Below are 19,670 nucleotides of genomic sequence, written 5' to 3'. Positions count from 1 at the left end.
TAATGTCAATCAAATCAAACTATTTTAAATAGCACATTTCTTACAAGTAATGCATTTCAAGGTGTTGCACTGAAAGGCATGTGGCACTTAAAAGGAAAGGTTCACCCATTTTTCATATTATATTGTTTTTGTGGATCTCTGAGTAATGTTTTATCGATTCACTGGGTCATTTCATGTTGTCATGTGTATCTGAGTTATTGGAGTTCAAGCAGGCAGAAATCCGTCCGGTATGACGTAGTACCGTGATAAAGTCGCTCTCACTGCACTGGAAGTTAATAGGAATACAACTTTCAGTTCGCAAAAACGTCTATCATACATGTCATATTTCAATACTGGCCGATGTCATCATTTGGGAGGATGTCTTCTCTCAAATGAGCCCCTGATCATATTTTTTTGATATTCCTAACTCGAGAAATGTGTAATTTAACAATGTCTAGCACATTTTTCATATTTGTCTGCCTGTTTAGTCCAGGGTGCATTGCATGGTGCCGTTTCCAGAAATATTCCAGAAAGGAGATGAATGAAGGAACGTATAACGCCCCATCCAGCAGACTGTCGACCAATCACGTTCACATTTTCATGCTGTATCACGTGGTTGCTAAGCTAATCGTCACGCAATCCCCTCTCAAAGTATGTCGAGGAACGTGCCTATTTTCCACGATAGCATAATGATTCCGTACGATTCCATCGCCCAGAATGCACCGCGCGGTCCATTGACGTAGCATGGGCAACAATTCCCATCTCCTCAAACGTATATCTGCTGTTGCAAATACTAGACTCCATTCTGTGACGCACATTGATCTGCAGGTTGAACATGGTGAGATTGTAGACTCCTAAATTGATAGCCCGAAAATTGCCAAAACAAACTGCACTAACTAGCTACTTTACATGCTGATATTGTCTTTTATTATTGTGTATGGTTACATTTGCTTGCTAGCTAGCTACAAAGCTAGCCAGCCAGCAAGCCCATTGAGAGAGCATTTCATTGTGGATTTTGTAGTCGACTTGAGCTACAGATTTCCACAATAATTTTCCATGTTGCTACCAACCTTATTATGAAGCCAAAATAAAACATGTGTTCACAAATATATTGTTTTTACATATTAGTGTTATTTAACACTGTAAATTAAAGGAATGAGTGGTTTTGGGTGGATTTTTCCTTTAAAAAAATCTAATCAAATGTTATTGGTCGCATACACATGGTTAGCAGATGTTAATGCGAGTGTAGCGAAATCCTTCCTCTAGGCAGGTCTCCATAGGTGACCAGGGGATTCTCTCTACCACATGCGAATGCCTCCATGGAGCTCATGAGTGTAGCCATGCAGCCTATATTGGCAGTTCACAATATCGGCCGTACGGATGTGGAATGCGAGTGGAGGAAGCCAGCCGTGCCCAAACAGGTGCAGTCAGTGGAAGACCTGTACCTGGCCGAAGACTACAACCCTCTGTCCCGAGAGCCCACAGAGGAGGATCTTGGCTAAGGAACTGACTCCGGGGCAGGTTCAGTGGAACGGCATGTCTCTTTGAACCTGAGCCAGAACAAACGCTACCCTCCCTGTCTGTACCGGATATTGTTCAAAAACAAGGGCACCTGGGGCATGCAGGCATCCTGGCTGGCATGTTGCTGTCGGTGGAGGAGCAGTAGAATATACGCTAACAGGACAGCGCACCAACCCCAAATGGCACATCATGAGTAGAGAGAAGTTGACGGCCAGCAATTATGGAGGTGGTTAGGGCCAAGCGCGTTACTCCATCGCTGCTTAAAAGGGTCCTCAGATCAGTCATTGGATAAAGTGTTGTTTGTAAAGTGGGGTACTGATAAAAGAGCAGGGCATCAAGGCATTCAAATGGGTACAGGGATGGATGTGCAGGAGTCAGGGTTTTGGGTCACAAGGTCTGGGATCCTGGGTGCCTCATCGGATGGTCTGGTGGGCATCATAGCAGCAGTGGTGGTGGTCAAGTGTCCCTATGGTGCAAGGAACCTTACCATTGAAGAGGAAGCAAAGTCAAAGGATTTCTATATCAAGGAGGGAGGGTCTTACAGCCTCCATAAAGACCATCCTTACTGGCACCAGGTCAGCTCCACATCCCTAGAAGGGATACCTGCTTCTTCGTTGTGTGGACCACCAAAGCCTCCATCACCATCCCCATCAACGTGACGACCTCACACTCATATTGCTCCTCCTGTCAGTGAATCCAAATGGTCCAAAAATATTACACATAGTTCATACACACACACACACACAACGCTCCCAGAATAGGTTATATTACATACAAGTTTTGCTCAAAGTAGCAAACTAAAGTAATGTAAGTTCAATCACAAAGGCTGGTCTGAGTGCATCTCAGTTTCATTCAGTAGTACAACAATTCACATTGCATTTTATAGAGGGCACAGTGGGAATTTATAACTGTGATGTTCAAATTCTTTCTTACCCCGTGTCTTACTTGCTGAAGGCCCCAGTCATCCCTGCCTGTACCTGACATTGTTGAAAAACAAAAATGAATACAGATCATAAACAGACAGACTCCTAGAAAAGGTTATATTGCATTCAAGTTTTGCTCAAAGCAGCCAACTAAAGTAATGTAGTTAACGTAAGTTCAATCACAAAGGCTGGTCTGAGTGCATCTCCTCAGATTTATTCAGTACTATAACAACTCACATTGCATTTTATAGTGGGCACAGTGGGAATTTACAGTATTCAGACCCCTTGACTTTTTCCACTTTGTTACGTTACAGGCTTATTCTAAAATGTATTAAATTCATGTTTTTCCTCATCGATCTATACACAATACCCCAACATGACGAAGCAAAAATGCAAATTTATAAAAAATAAAAACTTGATTTATTTACATAAGTATTCAGACTCTTTGCTATGAGACTTGAAATTTAGCTCAGGTTCATCCTGTTTCCATTGATCATCCTTGAGATGTTTCTACCACTTGATTGGAGTCCACATGTGAAAAATGAAATTGATTGGACAGGTGCATCAGATGCTGTAGGTGTCCTGGAGGGCAGATAGTTTGCCCCCGTGATGCGTTGGGCAGACTGCACCACCCTCTGGAGAGCCCTGCAGCTGGTGAAGTTCACGCACCAGGTGGTGATACAGCCCGACAGGATGTTCTCAAATTTCTTCAGCCTCCTGAAGCTGAAGAGGCGCTGTTCATTGACTACAGCTCAGCATTCAACACCATAGTACCCTCCAAGCTCATCATTAAGCTCGGGGCCCTGGGTCTGAACCTTGCCCTGTGCAACTGGGTCCTGTTGTGCCTTCTTCACCACACTGTCTGTGTGGGTGGACCATTTCAGATCGTCACTGATGTGTACGCGGAGGAAATTGAAGCTTTCCACCTTCTCCACTGCAGTCCCGTCGACGTGGATAGGGGCGTGCTCCCTCTGATGTTTCCTGAAGTTCACGATCAGCTCCTTTGTTTTGTTGACATTGAGTGAGAGGTTGTTTTCCTGGCACCACTCTGCAGGTTCTCTCACCATTGTTGGTAATCAGGCCTACTACTGTTGTCGTCTGCAAACGTGATGATTGAGTTGGAGGCGTGCGTGGCCATGCAGTCATGGGTGAATAGGGAGTACAGGAGGGCGCTAAGCACGCACACTTGTGGGGCCCGTGTTGAGGATCAGCAAAGTGGAGGTGCTGTTTCCTACCTTCACCACCTGGGGGCGGCCCGTCAGGAAGTCCAGGACCTAGTTGCACAGGTTGGGGTTCAGACCCAGGGCCTTGAGCTTAATGATGAGCTTATGAGGTACTATGGTGTTGAATGCTGAGCTGTAGTCAATGAACAGCATTCTTGCATAGTTACTCCTCTTGTCCAGATGGGATAGGGGAGTGTGCAGTGCGATGGTGAATACATTGTCTGTGGATCTATTGGGCCGGTAAGCAAATTGAAGTGGGTTTAGGGTGTCAGGTAAGGTAGAGGTGATATGATCCTTAACTAGCCTCTCAAAGCACTTCATGATGACAGAAGTGAGTGCTATGGGCGATAGTCATTTAGTTCAGTTACCTTTGCTTTCTTAGGTACAGGAACAATGGTTGAGATCTTGAAGCATGTGAGACAGCAGACTGGGATAGGGAGAGATTGAAAATGTCCGTAAACACTCCAGCCAGCTGATCTGCGCATGCGCTGAGGATGTGGCTAGGGATGCCATCTGTGTCCCGGCAGCCTTGCAAGGGTTAACATGCGTAAATGTCTTACGTCGGCCACAGAGAAGGAAAGCCCACAGTCCTTGGTAGCGGGCCTTGTTGGTGGCACTGTGTTATCCTCAAAGCGGGTGAAGGTATTTAGCTTGTCCGGAAGCAAGACGTTGGTGTCCAAGACGTGGCTGGTTTTCCCTTTATAGTCCATGATTGTCTGTAGACCCTGTCACATACGTCTCGTGTCTGAGCCATTGAATTGCGACTCCACTTTGTACTGACGTTTTGCCTTTTTGATTGCCTTACGTAGGGAATAACTACACTGTTTGTATCCGGCCATATTCCCAGTCACATTGCCATGGTTAAATGCGATGGTTTGCGCTTTCAGTTTTATGCGAATGCTGCCATCTATCCACGGTTTCTTGTTTGGGTAGGTTTTAATAGTCACAGTGGGTACAACATTTCCTATACACTTCCTGATGAACTCAGTCACTGTATCTGTGTAATTTTCACTGTTATTCTCAGAGGCTACCTAGAACATATCCCAGTCTGCATGATCAAAACAATCTTGAAGCATGAATTCCGATTGGTCAGACCAGCGTTGAATAGATCTTAGCACGGGTACTTCCTGTTTGAGTTTCTGCTTATGGGAATGGAGGAGCAAAATGGAGTCGTGATCAGATTTGCAGAAGGGAGGGCGGGGGAGGGCCTTGTAGGCATTTCGAAAAGTTGAGTAGCAGTGGTCCAATGTTTTACCAGTGTGAGTATTACAGTCAATGTGTTGGTAGAACTTCAGTGGCGTTTCCTCAAATTTGCTTTGTTAAAATCAGTATTCCTGAGAGAGCCATGTTTCCATGAAAAAGAGTATGTTAAAATCCCTAATGTCTCTCTGGAAGGAGATCCTTGCCCTGAGCTCGTCTACTTTATTATCCAGAGACTGAACATTAGCGTGTATACTCGGAAGTGTTGGATGGTGTGAGTCGGACTAGAAGCACTCTGAATACCTCTTCTCCGCCGGCGGCGTTTTGGAGCAGCCTCTGGAATAAGTTCAATTGCCCTGGGGGGTATGAACAAAGGATTAAATTCAGGAAAGTCGTATTCCTGGTCGTAATGCTGGTGAGTTACCGCCGCTCTGATATCCAAAAGTTATTTCCCACTGTATGTAATATCACGAAAACAGATTTGCCCTAATAATGTAAGAAATTACACACAAAAAATAAAAAAAATACTGCAAAGTTGCTTAGGAGCTTGAAGCAGAGCTACCATATCTGTCGGCTCCATCTTACACTCAGTATACTGCATTTATTGTGTCCAAAATACCAGTCGACAACAGTTACTGCACTGATATGGCCTCTGCAGTAATCAGGTTATTCATACTTCTTTTGATTTGCGGCGCAGCGCAGAGCTGTTGTGAAGGAAGTTTTCAAGGAAGTGAATAATACAGGACCTCCCACACTCACCTACCGTCAACCAATCATGTCAATGCGGAGCTACTGCATACAGAGCCCTCCTTATTGTTACAACATTTTAGAGGTGCATAGCGATGCGGTACAGGCTCAATTTGTCCTCTGCATGCCTCCGGAGGCTCAGAAATTGCATCACACCCTCCATATGGCGCCTTCAACCACATTTTCGGATTTTATAGGGGACATTGCACAGTCGATATTAAATAGAACGTTGTGGCCCCGCTCGCCTTGGGGGAAAACAACCCATGGTCACCCCATTGGCTCACAGCAAAAACGTGACCCTTTTCAAACACAATGTTCTTGTTGTCTGCTTGTTAAAGTCAATTATAAAACTACATTTAAGAACATTCCTAAAGATTACTTTTCAACATTGCCTATTTCCAAACATTCTCACTACTTAGAAAAACTTAATATTGTAGGGCTTTCCTCATGCCCGTTTTCATGATGGTGATAGCAGCCACGTGAGTGTGAGTGCTAGCTAGCTACCAACCAGAACATAAGCTAACACAACAACACAAAATAAACAGACTAAACAGATGCTACTAACAGTAGTAAATGGAGTTACAAACAGACTATACTAAACAAGTTAAATGTCTTACCTGTGATGAAATGTTTTCCACACACATAGCTACGTGTCGCCGACTTTGAAATCGGGTCTCCACAATTTCCCACTCTCCCACGCTGAATAGTCTGAAGCCATAGGGCTCTTCTTTCAGGCTATATTTCCCTAAGTCGGAGCATTGCCAACTGTAGGTCGGTATTTTTGAACAAACACAGCAGCTTTTCGGCATGTTTTGTTATTTCTGTATAATAAAAAAATCTACATCCAAGTTGGCTCTTTTACACTGGGGGTCAATGGGAAAGAATGTTTGTTTTCCCCAATTTGTGGGCATGTTCGAGGGGAATCCCTTATTATTACCTCGGAGTAGGGCTGGCATTTTGACCCCATTCTGGAACTCAAGTAATTTAATAGGATTTCTATGGCTCAAACCCTCTTTTCCGCCAAACATTCCTTTGTTCTTTGAGCTGCTTGAGCCAGAGACAGAAAAGGAAGCGAGACATCCCACTCCATCTTCTTTTTTAAATTTGTATTGGTGCAACCAACTGAAAGGTGCATACACCGCCGCCACCTGCGTGCTGGAGTGTGAGGTCAGTCACGGCCTCCCTATTCATCAATTTCTCTAATCTAGCCCTGTGCTTCCGCCTGTTGTCCTTGAGTGTTAATTCATCACACGTTGTGACAAAAAAAGGGAAGGGAAAAAGGACAGGTAAAAGGGAAGAAAAAATACCCTACCAACTAATCCTACACCCATTAAAACGTCACTACTATTCCACTACCCTATCTGATCCTACACCAGGCTGGCAGCCTGGGAGGATGGGACACTATCATTCAACACACCTTGTAACTCAATCTTATACACTCAAGTACTTGTCTGCTGCTGCCACCACATCTATTTTCTGTGATTTACATTCCAGTTCTGCGGTACAGTTGATAGCCATGGATGCTAGAATGCTAAGAAACCAACCTTACTGAAGCACATGTTATTCCTATCACTCTCTATATGCCTATGCCTACTCACCGGGAGCGTGAGATCACTGCACCTGTACATAGCCCATCTGTAAATAGCCCATCCAACTACCTCATCCCCATACCCTATTTATTTATTTATCTTGCTCCTTTGCACCCCAGTATCTCTACTTGCACATTCATCTTCTGCACATCAATCACTCCAGTGTTTAATTGGTATATTGTAATTACTACGCCACCACGGCCTATTTATTGCTTTACCTCACTTATCCTACCTCATTTCCACACTGTATATAGACTTTTTCTACTGTATTATTGACCGTATGTTTGTTTATTCCATGTGTAACTCTGTGTTGTTGTATGTGTCGAACTGCTTTGCTTTATTCTTGACCAGGTCGCAGATGTAAATGAGAACTTGCTCTCAACTAGCCTACCTGGTTAAATAAAGGTGAAAAAAAATGTTAGAAAAATAATGGCACAGATACAAAGATGAGTCCTCTATCTTTATGGTCCCACCTGCTCTCTCCTCCTCCCATCTTTGAGATCATATATTTCTTGTTATAGTGGGCACTGGGCTATCTTGTCAATATCAATCAATCAATCAATTTTATTTTATATAGCCCTTCGTACATCAGCTAATATCTCGAAGTGCTGTACAGACACCCAGCCTAAAACCCCAAACAGCTAGTAATGCAGGTGTAGAAGCACGGTGGCTAGGAAAAACTCCCTAGAAAGGCCAAAACCTAGGAAGAAACCTAGAGAGGAACCAGGCTATGAGGGGTGGCCAGTCCTCTTCTGGCTGTGCCGGGTGGAGATTATAACAGAACTATGCCAAGATGTTCAAAAATGTTCATAAGTGACAAGCATGGTCAAATAATAATCATGAATAATTTTCAGTTGGCTTTTCATAGCCGATCATCAAGAGTTGAAAAACAACAGGTCTGGGACAGGTGGCGGTTCCATAACCGCAGGCAGAACAGCTGAAACTGGAATAGCAGCAAGGCCAGGCGGACTGGGGACAGCAAGGAGTCACCACGGGCGGCAGTCCCGACGCATGGTCCTAGGGCCCAGGTCCTCCGAGAGAAAGAAAGAGAGAAGGAGAAAATTAGAGAGAGCCAAGATTTTCAAAATTTTCATAAATGACAAGCATGGTCAAATAATAATCAGGAATAAATCTCAGTTGGCTTTTCATAGCCGATCATTAAGAGTTGAAAACAGCAGGTCTGGGACATGTAGGGGTTCCATAACCGCAGGCAGAACAGTTGAAACTGGAATAGCAGCAAGGCCAGGCGGACTGGGGAGAGCAAGGCGTCACCACGCCCGGTAGTCCCGACGTATGGTCCTAGGGCTCAGGTCCTCCGAGAGAAAGAAAGAGAGAAGGAGAAAATTAGAGAGAGCCAAGATTTTCAAAATGTTCATAAATGACAAGCATGGTCAAATAATAATCAGGAATAAATCTCAGTTGGCTTTTCATAGCCGATCATTAAGAGTTGAAAACAGCAGGTCTGGGACATGTAGGGGTTCCATAACCGCAGGCAGAACAGTTGAAACTGGAATAGCAGCAAGGCCAGGCGGACTGGGGACAGCAAGGTGTCATCATGCCCGGTAGTCCTGACGTATGGTCCTAGGGCTCAGGTTCTCAGAGAGAAAGAGAGAACGAGAGAATTAGAGAGAGCATACTTAAATTCACACAGGACACTGGATAAGACAGGAGAAGTACTCCAGGTAACCAACTGACCCTAGCCCCCCGACACAAACTACTGCAGCATAAATACTGGAGGCTGAGACAGGAGCGGTCAGGAGACACTGTGGCCCCATCCGAAGAAACCCCCGGACAGGGCCAAATAGGAAGGATATAACCCCACCCACTTTGCCAAAGCACAGCCACCGCACCACTAGAGGGAAATCCTCAACCACCAACTTACAATCCTGAGACAAGGCCGAGTATAGCCCACAAAGGTCTCCACCACAGCACAAACCAAGGGGGGGCGCCAACCCAGACAGGAAGATCACGTCAGTAACTCAACCCACTCAAGTGACGCACCCCTCCTAGGGACGGCATGAAAGAGCACCAGCAAGCCAGTGACTCAGCCCCTGTAACAGGGTTAGAGGCAGAGAATCCCAGTGGAGAGAGGGGAACCGGCCTGGCAGAGACAGCAAGGGCGGTTCGTTGCTCCAGAGCCTTTCCGTTCACCTTCACACTCCTGGGCCAGACTACACTCAATCATATGACCTACTGAAGAGATAAGTCTTCAGTAAAGACTTAAAGGTTGAGACCGAGTCTGCGTCTCTCACATGGGTAGGCAGACTGTTCCATAAAAATGGAGATCTATAGGAGAAAGCCCTGCCTCCCGCTGTTTGCTTAGAAATTCTAGGGACAATTAGGAGGCCTGCGTCTTGTGACCGTAGCGTACGTATTGGTATGTACGGCAGGACCAACTCGGAAAGATAGGTAGGAGCAAGCCCATGTAACGCTTTATAGGTTAACAGTAAAACCTTGAAATCAGCCCTTGCCTTAACAGGAAGCCAGTGTAGGGAAGCTAGCACTGGAGTAATATGATCAAATTTCTTGGTTCTAGTCAGGATTCTAGCAGCCGTATTTAGCACTAACTGAAGTTTATTTAGTGCTTTATCCGGGTAGCCGGAAAGTAGAGCATTGCAGTAGTCTAACCTAGAAGTAACAAATGCATGGATTAATTTTTCTGCATCTTTTTTGGACAGAAAATTTCTGATTTTTGCAATGTTACGTAGATGGAAAAAAGCTGTCCTTGAAACAGTCTTGATATGTTCGTCAAAAGAGAGATCAGGGTCAAGAGTAACGCCGAGGTCCTTCACAGTTTTATTTGAGACGACTTTACAACCATCAAGATGAATTGTCAGATTTAACAGAAGATCTCTTTGTTTCTTGGGACCTAGAACAAGCATCTCTGTTTTGTCCGAGTTTAAAAGTAGAAAGTTTTCAGCCATCCACTTCCTTATGTCTGAAACACAGGCTTCTAGCGAGGGCAATTTTGGGGCTTCACCATGTTTCATTGAAATGTACAGCTGTGTGTCATCCGCATAGCAGTGAAAGTTAACATTATGTTTTCGAATAACATCCCCAAGAGGTAAAATATATAGTGAAAACAATAGTGGTCCTAAAACGGAACCTTGAGGAACACCGAAATGTACAGTTGATTTGTCAGAGGACAGACCATTCACAGAGACAAACTGATATCTTTCCGACAGGTAAGATCTAAACCAGGCCAGAACTTGTCCGTGTAGACCAATTTGGGTTTCCAGTCTCTCCAAAAGAATGTGGTGATCGATGGTGTCAAAGGCAGCACTAAGGTCTAGTAGCACGAGGACAGATGCAGAGCCTCGGTCTGACGCCATTAAAAGGTCATTTACCACCTTCACAAGTGCAGTCTCAGTGCTATGATGGGGTCTAAAACCAGACTGAAGCATTTCGTATACATTATTTGTCTTCAGAAAGGCAGTGAGTTGCTGCGCAACAGCTTTTTCTAAAATCTTTGAGAGGAATGGAAGATTCGATATAGGCCGATAGTTTTTTATATTTTCCGGGTCAAGGTTTGGCTTTTTCAAGAGAGGCTTTATCACTGCCACTTTTAGTGAGTTTGGTACACATCCGGTGGATAGAGAGCTGTTTATTATGTTCAACATAGGAGGGCCAAGCACAGGAAGCAGCTCCTTCAGCAGTTTAGTAGGAATAGGATCCAGTATGCAGCTTGAAGGTTTAGAGGCCATGATTATTTTCATCATTGTGTCAAGAGATATAGTACTAAAACACTTAAGTGTCTCTCCCGATCCCAGGCCCTCGCAGAGCTGTGCAGATCCAGGACAGCTAAGCCCTGGAGGAATACGCAGATTCAAAGAGGAGTCCGTAATTTGCTTTCTAATGGTCATGATCTTTTCCTCAAAGAAGTTCATGAATTTATTACTGCTGAAGTGAAAGCCATCCTCTCTTGGGGAATGCTGCTTTTTAGTTAGTTTCGCAACAGTATCAAAAAGAAATTTTGGATTGTTCTTATTTTCCTCGATTAAGTTGGAAAAGTAGGATGATCGAGCAGCAGTGAGGGCTCTTCGGTACTGCACGGTACTGTCTTTCCAAGCTAGTCGGAAGACTTCCAGTTTGGTGTGGCGCCATTTCCGTTCCAATTTCCTGGAAGCTTGCTTCAAAGCTCGGGTATTTTCTGTATACCAGGGAGCTAGTTTCTTATGACAAATGTTTTTCGTTTTTAGGGGTGCAACTGCATCTAGGGTATTGCGCAAGGTTAAATTGAGTTCCTCAGTTAGGTGGTTAACTGATTTTTGTCCTCTGACGTCCTTGGGTAGGCAGAAGGAGTCTGGAAGGGCATCAAGGAATTTTTGTGTTGTCTGAGAATTTATAGCACGACTTTTGATGCTCCTTGGTTGGGGTCTGAGCAGATTATTTGTTGCAATTGCAAACGTAATAAAATGGTGGTCCGATAGTCCAGGATTATGTGGAAAAACATTAAGATCTACAACATTTATTCCATGGGACAAAACTAGGTCCAGAGTATGACTGTGGCAGTGAGTAGGTCCAGAGACATGTTGGACAAAACCCACTGAGTCGATAATGGCTCCGAAAGACTTTTGGAGTGGGTCTGTGGACTTCTCCATGTGAATATTAAAATCACCAAAAATTTGAATATGATCTGCTATGACTACAAGGTCTGATAGGAATTCAGGAAACTCAGAGAGGAACGCTGTATATGGCCCAGGAGGCCTGTAAACAGTAGCTATAAAAAGTGATTGAGTAGGCTGCATAGATTTCATGACTAGAAGCTCAAAAGACGAAAACGCCATTTTTTTTTTTGTAAATTGAAATTTGCTATCGTAAATGTTAGCAACACCTCCGCCTTTGCGGGATGCACGGGGGATATGGTCACTAGTGTAACCAGGAGGTGAGGCCTCATTTAACACAGTAAATTCATCAGGCTTAAGCCATGTTTCAGTCAGGCCAATCACATCAAGATTATGATCAGTGATTAGTTCATTGACTATGACTGCCTTTGAAGTGAGGGATCTAACATTAAGTAACCCTATTTTGAGATGTGAGGTATCACGATCTCTTTCAATAATGGCAGGAATGGAGGAGGTCTTTATCCTAATAAGATTGCTAAGGCGAACACCGCCATGTTTAGTTTTGCCCAACCTAGGTCGAGGCACAGACACAGTCTCAATGGGTATGGCTGAGCTGACTACACTGACTGTGCTATTGGCAGACTCCACTAAGCTGGCAGGTTGGCTAACAGCCTGCTGCCTGGCCTGCACCCTATTTCATTGTGGGGCTAGAGGAGTTAGAGCCCTATCTATGTTGGTAGATAAGATGAGAGCACCCCTCCAGCTAGGATGGAGTCCGTCACTCCTCAGCAGGTCAGGCTTGGTCCTGTTTGTGGGTGAGTCCCAGAAAGAGGGCCAATTATCTACAAATTCTATCTTTTGGGAGGGGCAGAAAACAGTTTTCAACCAGCGATTGAGTGCTGAGACTCTGCTGTAGAGCTCGTCACTCCCCCTAACTGGGAGGGGGCCAGAGACAATTACTCGATGCCGACACATCTTTCTAGCTGATTTACACGCTGAAGCTATGTTGCACTTGGTGACCTCTGACTGTTTCATCCTAACATCGTTGGTGCCGACGTGGATAACAATATCTCTATACTCTCTACACTCGCCAGATTTAGCTTTAGCCAGCACCATCTTTAGATTAGCCTTAACGTCGGTAGCCCTGCCCCCTGGTAAACAGTGTATGATCGCTGGGTGATTCGCTTTAAGTCTAATACTGCGGGTAATGGAGTCGCCAATGACTAGGGTTTTCAATTTGTCAGAGCTAATGGTGGGAGCCTTCGGCGTCTCAGACCCCGTAACGGGAGGAGTAGAGACAAGAGAAGACTCAGACTCAGACTCCGACTCGCTACATAATGGGGAGAACCGGTTGAAAGTTTCTGTCGGCTGAATGAGCGACACCGGTTGAGCATTCCAACAGCATTTCCCTCCAGAAGCCATGAGAAAGTTGTCCGGCTGCGGGGACTGTGCGGGGGGATTTATACTAACGTTACTATCTGTACTTACTGGTGGCACAGACGCTGTTTCTTCCTTTCCTACACTGAAATTACCCTTGCCTAACGATTGCGTCTGAAGCTGGGCTTGTAGCACAGCTATTCTCGCCGTAAGGCGATCGTTCTCCTGTATATTATGAGTACAGCGACTGCAATTAGAAGACATCATGTTAATGTTACTACTTAGCTTCGGCTGTTGAAGGTGTTGACGAACCATGTCCAGATAAAGCGTCCGGAGTGAAAAAGTTGAATGAGGGAAAAAAATATAATAGATCGGGTTCTCCAACCCTGTTCCTGGAGAGCTACCCTCCTGTAGGTTTTTGCTCCATCCCCAGTTGTAACTAACCTGATTCAATTTATTAACCTTAAGCATCTAATTATTAGAATCAAGTGGGCTAGATTAGGGTTGGAGTGAAAACCTACAGGACAGTAGTTCTCTAAGAACAGGGTCCTGTAATAGATCATCTTTGGCAGGGGAACACAATTGTTTACCAAATATTGGGCGTGTTTGAGTGGTAAGGCGAAAGCAACTGAATGTAGACAAGTAGAAGTCAGGGGAGGTGCATCTCAGACAGCCAAAACTTCATGACCTTCGATCACAGGATTTTTGTAAAGTTAATGCAGTCGACATGTTTAACAGCATAGTGCAACACACTTTGAAAGGCGGAGACCATTCCCTTGAAGGTTCCCAATCACTCACAGCTGGCACAAAAAAATTATACTTGAAATGTTGGAACCTTGATGATCACTACATTGTGTTAGTTAAAGTTACATCAAATGTAGCCTACAATGTAACAATTTCTATCAGCGGGCTACAATGTTACTGTTATGGTTACATTCAGCATACATGCTAATTGGCATCTTTCCATGAACTAAAAACGTTCAAGATAAATATGCAGTCAACCCGTGGGAAAGGAACATGTTGATTGTTGCAGTGGGAATTGTAGTTCTTCTGGCCTTCCCAATGTTCTCGCAACATTACGGTGACGTTATTGCAACGTGATATCATGCGCTGGCTGTGGACTGCTTGATAACCACTTCCGCTTTTTTTCCTCGCAGGTCAACATTTGCGTATACCTAGAAAGACAGTAAAGACATTGTAGAAAGGTTTTTGTTGGTTAAAACTCACGTTTAGGAAATCGACAGGTTGAGATATTTATGGAGCATAATAATGGAGATACTTCTAGCTGGTCGATGCAGCGACGAATGGAAGGTTTGGTCAACAAACACATGGCAGACATAGCACTAGAAACACTCCAACAGAGACTATCAGCTGTGTCCGAAGAAATGAACCATCTTGCGGAACATGTCTCGAGACGCTCGGAGGATGTTCCCAAGTATGATATTCCAAGACGCACAGATGTAAACTTTGACGTTGAGTCACTGAGTGCAACATTTAGCACGGGTGGTGTTGGGGAAAAGTTGGCGATCCCAGGCACCTCACCATCAGCAGGTAACGTTTTACCCTTGCCTGATTAACTATAGTTATGTTTTTAAAGTGAATTTCCTACTTTCTTTTGTATTTTCTTGGAAGTAACAAGTATCGGAAAAAACTAAGAATTCCATGAATGATTCAGTTGTGTGACCAATCAGATTATCAGGAGAAACATAGTACCCCAGGCTACATTTCTAATTGGCTGAAGTTACAGTAGCCAATGACACTAACTCGCTGTTTTAGATTGATGGGGAAAATGACTACAGCTAGGCCTGTCACTGTTCCAAAATGTGACACAAAATACGACAAATCAACAAACTGACATGTCAATTCAATAAATTCTTAACATTCCAATGATTTTTTTTCTCTCCAATTCTCAAGAAAAGGACACTTCCTTGAAAATAAGAAACATCTTCATAGAAAAAAGCATGTTTTATAGTCTCCAGCTGAAATTAATAGTCCCTATGCTGTAATCAAATAAAATTATATTAGTTACATACGCCGAATACAACAGGTGGAGGTAGACCTTACAGTGACATGCTTACTTACAAGCCCCTAACCAACAATGCAGTTGAAAAAATATGAATAAGAAATAAAGGAACAAGTAATTAAAGAGCAGCAGTGAAATAACAATAGCGAGACTATATACAGGGGGTACCGGTACAGAGTCAATGTGCGAGGGCACCGGTTAGTTGTGGTAATTGAGGTAATATGTACATGTAGGTAGAGTTATTAAAGTGACTATGCATAGATAATAACAGAGAGTAGCGGCGGTGTAAAAGAGGGGGTGGGGGGGCAATGCAAATAGCCATTTGATGTTCAGGGGTCTTATCGCTTGGGGGTAGGAGTCTATGACTAGGGTGGCTAGATTTTAACTATTTTTAGGGCCTTCCTCTGACACTGCCTGGTATAGAGGTCCTGGATGGCAGGAAGCTTGGCCACAGTGATGTACTGGGCCGTACGCACTGCCCGCTGTAGTGCCTTGCAGTCGGAGGCCGAGCAGTTGCCATACCAGGCAGTGACGCAACCAGTCAGGATGCTCTCGATGGTGCAGCTGTAGAACCTTTTGAGGATCTGAGGACCCATGCCAAATCTTTTCAGTCTCCTGAGGGGGAATAGGTTTCCTCCATTGTATGAAATTGGCACCTACCATGACCCTGTGTCATCCTAAATCAGTTTCTATCCACTGTTCCTCAGAGACGGCTGCCCAGCGTAAAATCATCTCCCTGCTGGTGGAGATTAAGGAGGAGCAGCAGAGACAGTGGGGCGTTTTGAGGCAGATGCAGGCCAGGGTTCAGGGCCAGAGCTTTCCGGTGGTAGAGGAAGAGGTGGAGGCTCTAGACATTGACATCCCACTGAGGACCATGGAGCAGCTAGATGACACAGAGAGGCACCTGGAGGATGCAGGAGCACAGAAGAGAATGGTAGGTGGACCGAGTGACCCGCAAAGGCTTGAACCAGCGACACGCACACTACCTACTGTTGAAGTATGATACTGCTAAATAATGGGAAGTGATTGTGTTATAAATGGTGTATGTGTCCCTCTATGACAGGTGTCTCACCTGTCACGAATGGGTGGGGCCACGTTTGATGATGCGGTGCGAAGGCTCATGCAGGCAGTGCTATCTTTTGCTGTGGGCTCTGAGCTCAACTGGGTGGGCCGAGGCCAGAAAAGGAGCTTCAGAAACACCCGCCTCCAAGGGGTTCTCTTCTGTAAGTACCGGTATCATATCTTACACATACTGTTAGGGTTGGAGAGAGGGATGCATGGCTAACTAGATGGATGGATGGATCATGCCAAAGATCAGTCTCCATAGACATTTGGAAAGTAAACCACTGAAGTGAATTGGGATGCAGCACTGACCTCACTACTTCTCTATCACCGTAGGTGCTCTGAAAAGAACCCCAGTGGGCAAAGAGGCCACACATCACCAGTTTGCAGACGTGGTGAAGAAGTGGCTGCGGTTCGCCCCGTTTCGACAGGGAGGGAGTGGTCGACGGCATTATAAACCACCTGTTGACTTCCTGTGCCCAAAGGAATGTGTAGGTCTGCCTACACATCAGCCTACACATCCACAGTAACTCACAATCAGCGTATTAAATATATTATATTGTTTAACATTTTAGTATTTTTTCCTAAGTTTGTTACATTGCAAAAAATAAATGCTATTTGATTGTGAATACATGCGGTTTGGCCCATGTTACTTCATACAGGGCCAAACCTGTGATCTGCTCAAGTAACTTGTACCCCTGCATAAATCATGCAATGATGTAAATCACGTGCCAAACTCATTCCACGGAGGGTAGAGTGTCTGCTGGTTTTCACTCCTCCCTTGTACTTGATTGATGAATTAAGGTCACTAATTAGTAAATAACTTCAGTCACCTGGTTTTCTAGGTATTAATTGAAAATAAATAATAAAAACCTGCAGACACTAGGCACAACATGGAATGAGTTTGACACCCCTGATGTAAATTGAAGATGTATTCTCACAGTCCAGTTTCTCACACAGTTGTCAAAATTATGTCAACAATATATAGTCTCCAATAGAGACACATCCCATGATGCTCCTCACATCACAGATCTGTCAGGTGTGGTTGGCTGTTTATCCCAGAGTAATTCAAACAACATACTGCTGCAAAACCTGTTGATAAAAGTTGTGTATTGCATTTAATGCTTTGAAGGTACTGATTAGAAAGCTTTCCGGCAGATTATTTTACCCCACTAATGAGAGTATGGGCAAATATATACTACCATTCAAAAGTTTGGGGTCACATAGAAATGTCCTTGTTTTTGAAAAAGCTAATTTTTTGTCCATTAAAATAACATAAAATTGATCAGAAATACAGTGTAGACATTGTTAATGTTGTAAATGACTATTGTAGCTGGAAACGGCTGATTTTTAATGGAATATCAACATAGGCGTACAGAGGCCCATTATCAGCACTTCAGTAGGCCCATTATCAGCACTCCTGTGTTCCAATGGCATGTTATGTTAGCTAATCCAAGCTATCATTTTAAAAGGCTAATTGATCATTAGAAAACCCTTTTGCAATTATGTTAGCACAGCTGAAAACTGTGTTGATTTAAAGAAGCAATAAAACTGGCCGCCTTTGGACTAGTTGAGTATCTGGAGCATCAGCATTTGTGGGTTCGATTACAGGCTCGAAATGGCCAGAAACAAATTATTTTCTTCTAAAACTCATCGGTCTATTCATGTTCTGAGAAATGAAGGCTATTCCATGTGAGAAATTGGCAAGAAACTGAAGATCTCGTACAATGCTGTGTACTACTCCCTTCACAGAACAGCGCAAACTGGCCCTAACCAGAATAGAAAGAGGAGTGGGAGGCCCCGGTGCACAACTGAGCAAGAGGACAAGTACATTAGTCTCTAGTTTGAGAAACAGACGCCTCACAAGTCCTCAACTGGTAGCTTCATTAAATAGGACCCACAAAACACCAGTCTCAACGTTAACAGTGAAGAGGCGACTCCAGGACGCTGGCCTTCTAGACAGAGTTTCAAAGAAAAAGTAGATATTCTATTAAAAATCAGCAGTTTCCAGCTACAATAGTCATTTACAACATTAACTATGTCTACACTGTATTTCTGATCAATTTGGCTCTTAATATAGGCCATGAACATTGCAGTTTGTAGTAGGTCTATGATGTTTTCATCCTTACGAAGACGCAGGCTTCCGGGTCATTCAGATGACCTCTTTCTGCACATTGTTTTTCCTATATAACCGTGAGTGAGTGAATGTTAGAGACACGAAAGCAATTTACTATATGTTAAAAAGTAATGTCCATATAAGCTTATTTCTTGTAACAACCATCATACATTGTAAATGTCCATAAATTGATATTTGTAAATACATATTTCTCATTAATTTCTGTTTTCTTGTTTTGTAATGATAAAAAATAATAATAATTGTAACCAGCCCAAACTGCTCACTGACATCATTGATTCAGGTATGGTTTCTGCTGGGCACTGAGAAACGCACACACAAATGCATTTTTTAAAGAAATAGCTGTGTTTCTGGTTGTTTCTGGTAAATTTTGAAGGGAAAATACATCCAAAATGTATAATTTGGTCAATACACTACTGTTCAAAAGTTTTAGAACACCTGCAATACCCTTTCAAAGGTTTTCCTTTTTTTTGTACTATTTTCTACATTGTAGAATAATAGTGAAGACATCAAAACTATGAAATAATACATTTGGAATCATGTAGCAACCAAAAAAGTGTTAAACAAATACAAATATATTTTATATTTGAGAATCTTCAAATAGCCACCCTTTGCCTTGATGACAGCTTTGCACACTCTTGACATTCTATCAACTACCTTCACCTGGAATGCTTTTCCAACTGTCTTTAAGGAGTTCCAACATACAGTTGAAGTCGGAAGTTTACATACACTTAGGTTGGAGTCATTAAAACTTGTTTTTCAACCATTCCGCAAATTTCTTGTAAACAAACTATAGTTTTGGCAAGTCGGTTAGGACATCTACTTTGTGCATGACACAAGTAATGTTTCCAACAATTCTTTACAGACAGATTATTTCACATATTCATTGTATCACAATTCCAGTGTTTCAGAAGTTTACATACACTAAGTTCACTGTGCCTTTAAACAGCTTGGAAAATTCCAGAAAATTATGTAATGGTTTTAGAAGCTTCTGATAGGCTAATTGACATCATTTGAGTCAATTGGAGGTGTACCTGTGGATGTATTTCACGGCCTACCTTCAAACTCAGTGCCTCTTTGCTTGATATCTTGGGAAAATCAAAAGAAATCAGCCAATCAGTCAAGCAATTTCCAAATGCCTGAAGTTACCACGCTCATCTGTACAAACAATAGTACGCAACTATAAACACCATGGGACCACGCAGCCATCATATCGCAGAACAACAGCAAAGGAACTTGTGAAGATGCTAGAGGGAACAGGTACAAAAGTATCTATATCCACAGTAAAACAAGTCCTATATCGACATAACCTGAAAGGCCGCTCAGC

At 43.5% G+C, this 19,670-nt stretch overlaps 1 protein-coding gene across 1 annotated transcript; it reads left to right on the top strand.

Moving 5' to 3' along the window:
* Positions 1-14,197: 14,197 nt before the first annotated feature.
* On the top strand, positions 14,198-18,601 carry LOC139570859 (uncharacterized). The gene is made up of 4 exons (XM_071393149.1): positions 14,198-14,675; positions 15,855-16,081; positions 16,211-16,370; positions 16,546-18,601. The coding sequence occupies exons 1-4, from the start codon at positions 14,381-14,383 to the stop codon at positions 16,737-16,739; spliced, it is 876 nt and encodes a 291-aa protein (XP_071249250.1). The 5' UTR covers positions 14,198-14,380; the 3' UTR covers positions 16,740-18,601.
* Positions 18,602-19,670: the final 1,069 nt, after the last annotated feature.

Source organism: Salvelinus alpinus, chromosome 3 (genome assembly GCF_045679555.1).
Source record: "Salvelinus alpinus chromosome 3, SLU_Salpinus.1, whole genome shotgun sequence".
Lineage (NCBI taxonomy): Eukaryota > Metazoa > Chordata > Actinopteri > Salmoniformes > Salmonidae > Salvelinus > Salvelinus alpinus.
The sequence above is the reverse complement of the archived record's forward strand: the minus strand, read 5'-3'. Positions and strand labels throughout refer to the sequence as shown.

What these genes read in the sequence shown, in the direction of transcription:
- LOC139570859 (XM_071393149.1), top strand. Translation starts at nt 14,381, where the DNA reads ATGGAGCATAATAATGGAGATACTTCTAGCTGGTCGATGCAGCGACGA. An exon ending in AGGCACCTCACCATCAGCAG is followed by an intron (nt 14,676 to 15,854) that starts GTAACGTTTTAC and finishes ACTGTTCCTCAG; the next exon opens with AGACGGCTGCCCAGCGTAAA. An exon ending in CAGGAGCACAGAAGAGAATG is followed by an intron (nt 16,082 to 16,210) that starts GTAGGTGGACCG and finishes CCTCTATGACAG; the next exon opens with GTGTCTCACCTGTCACGAAT.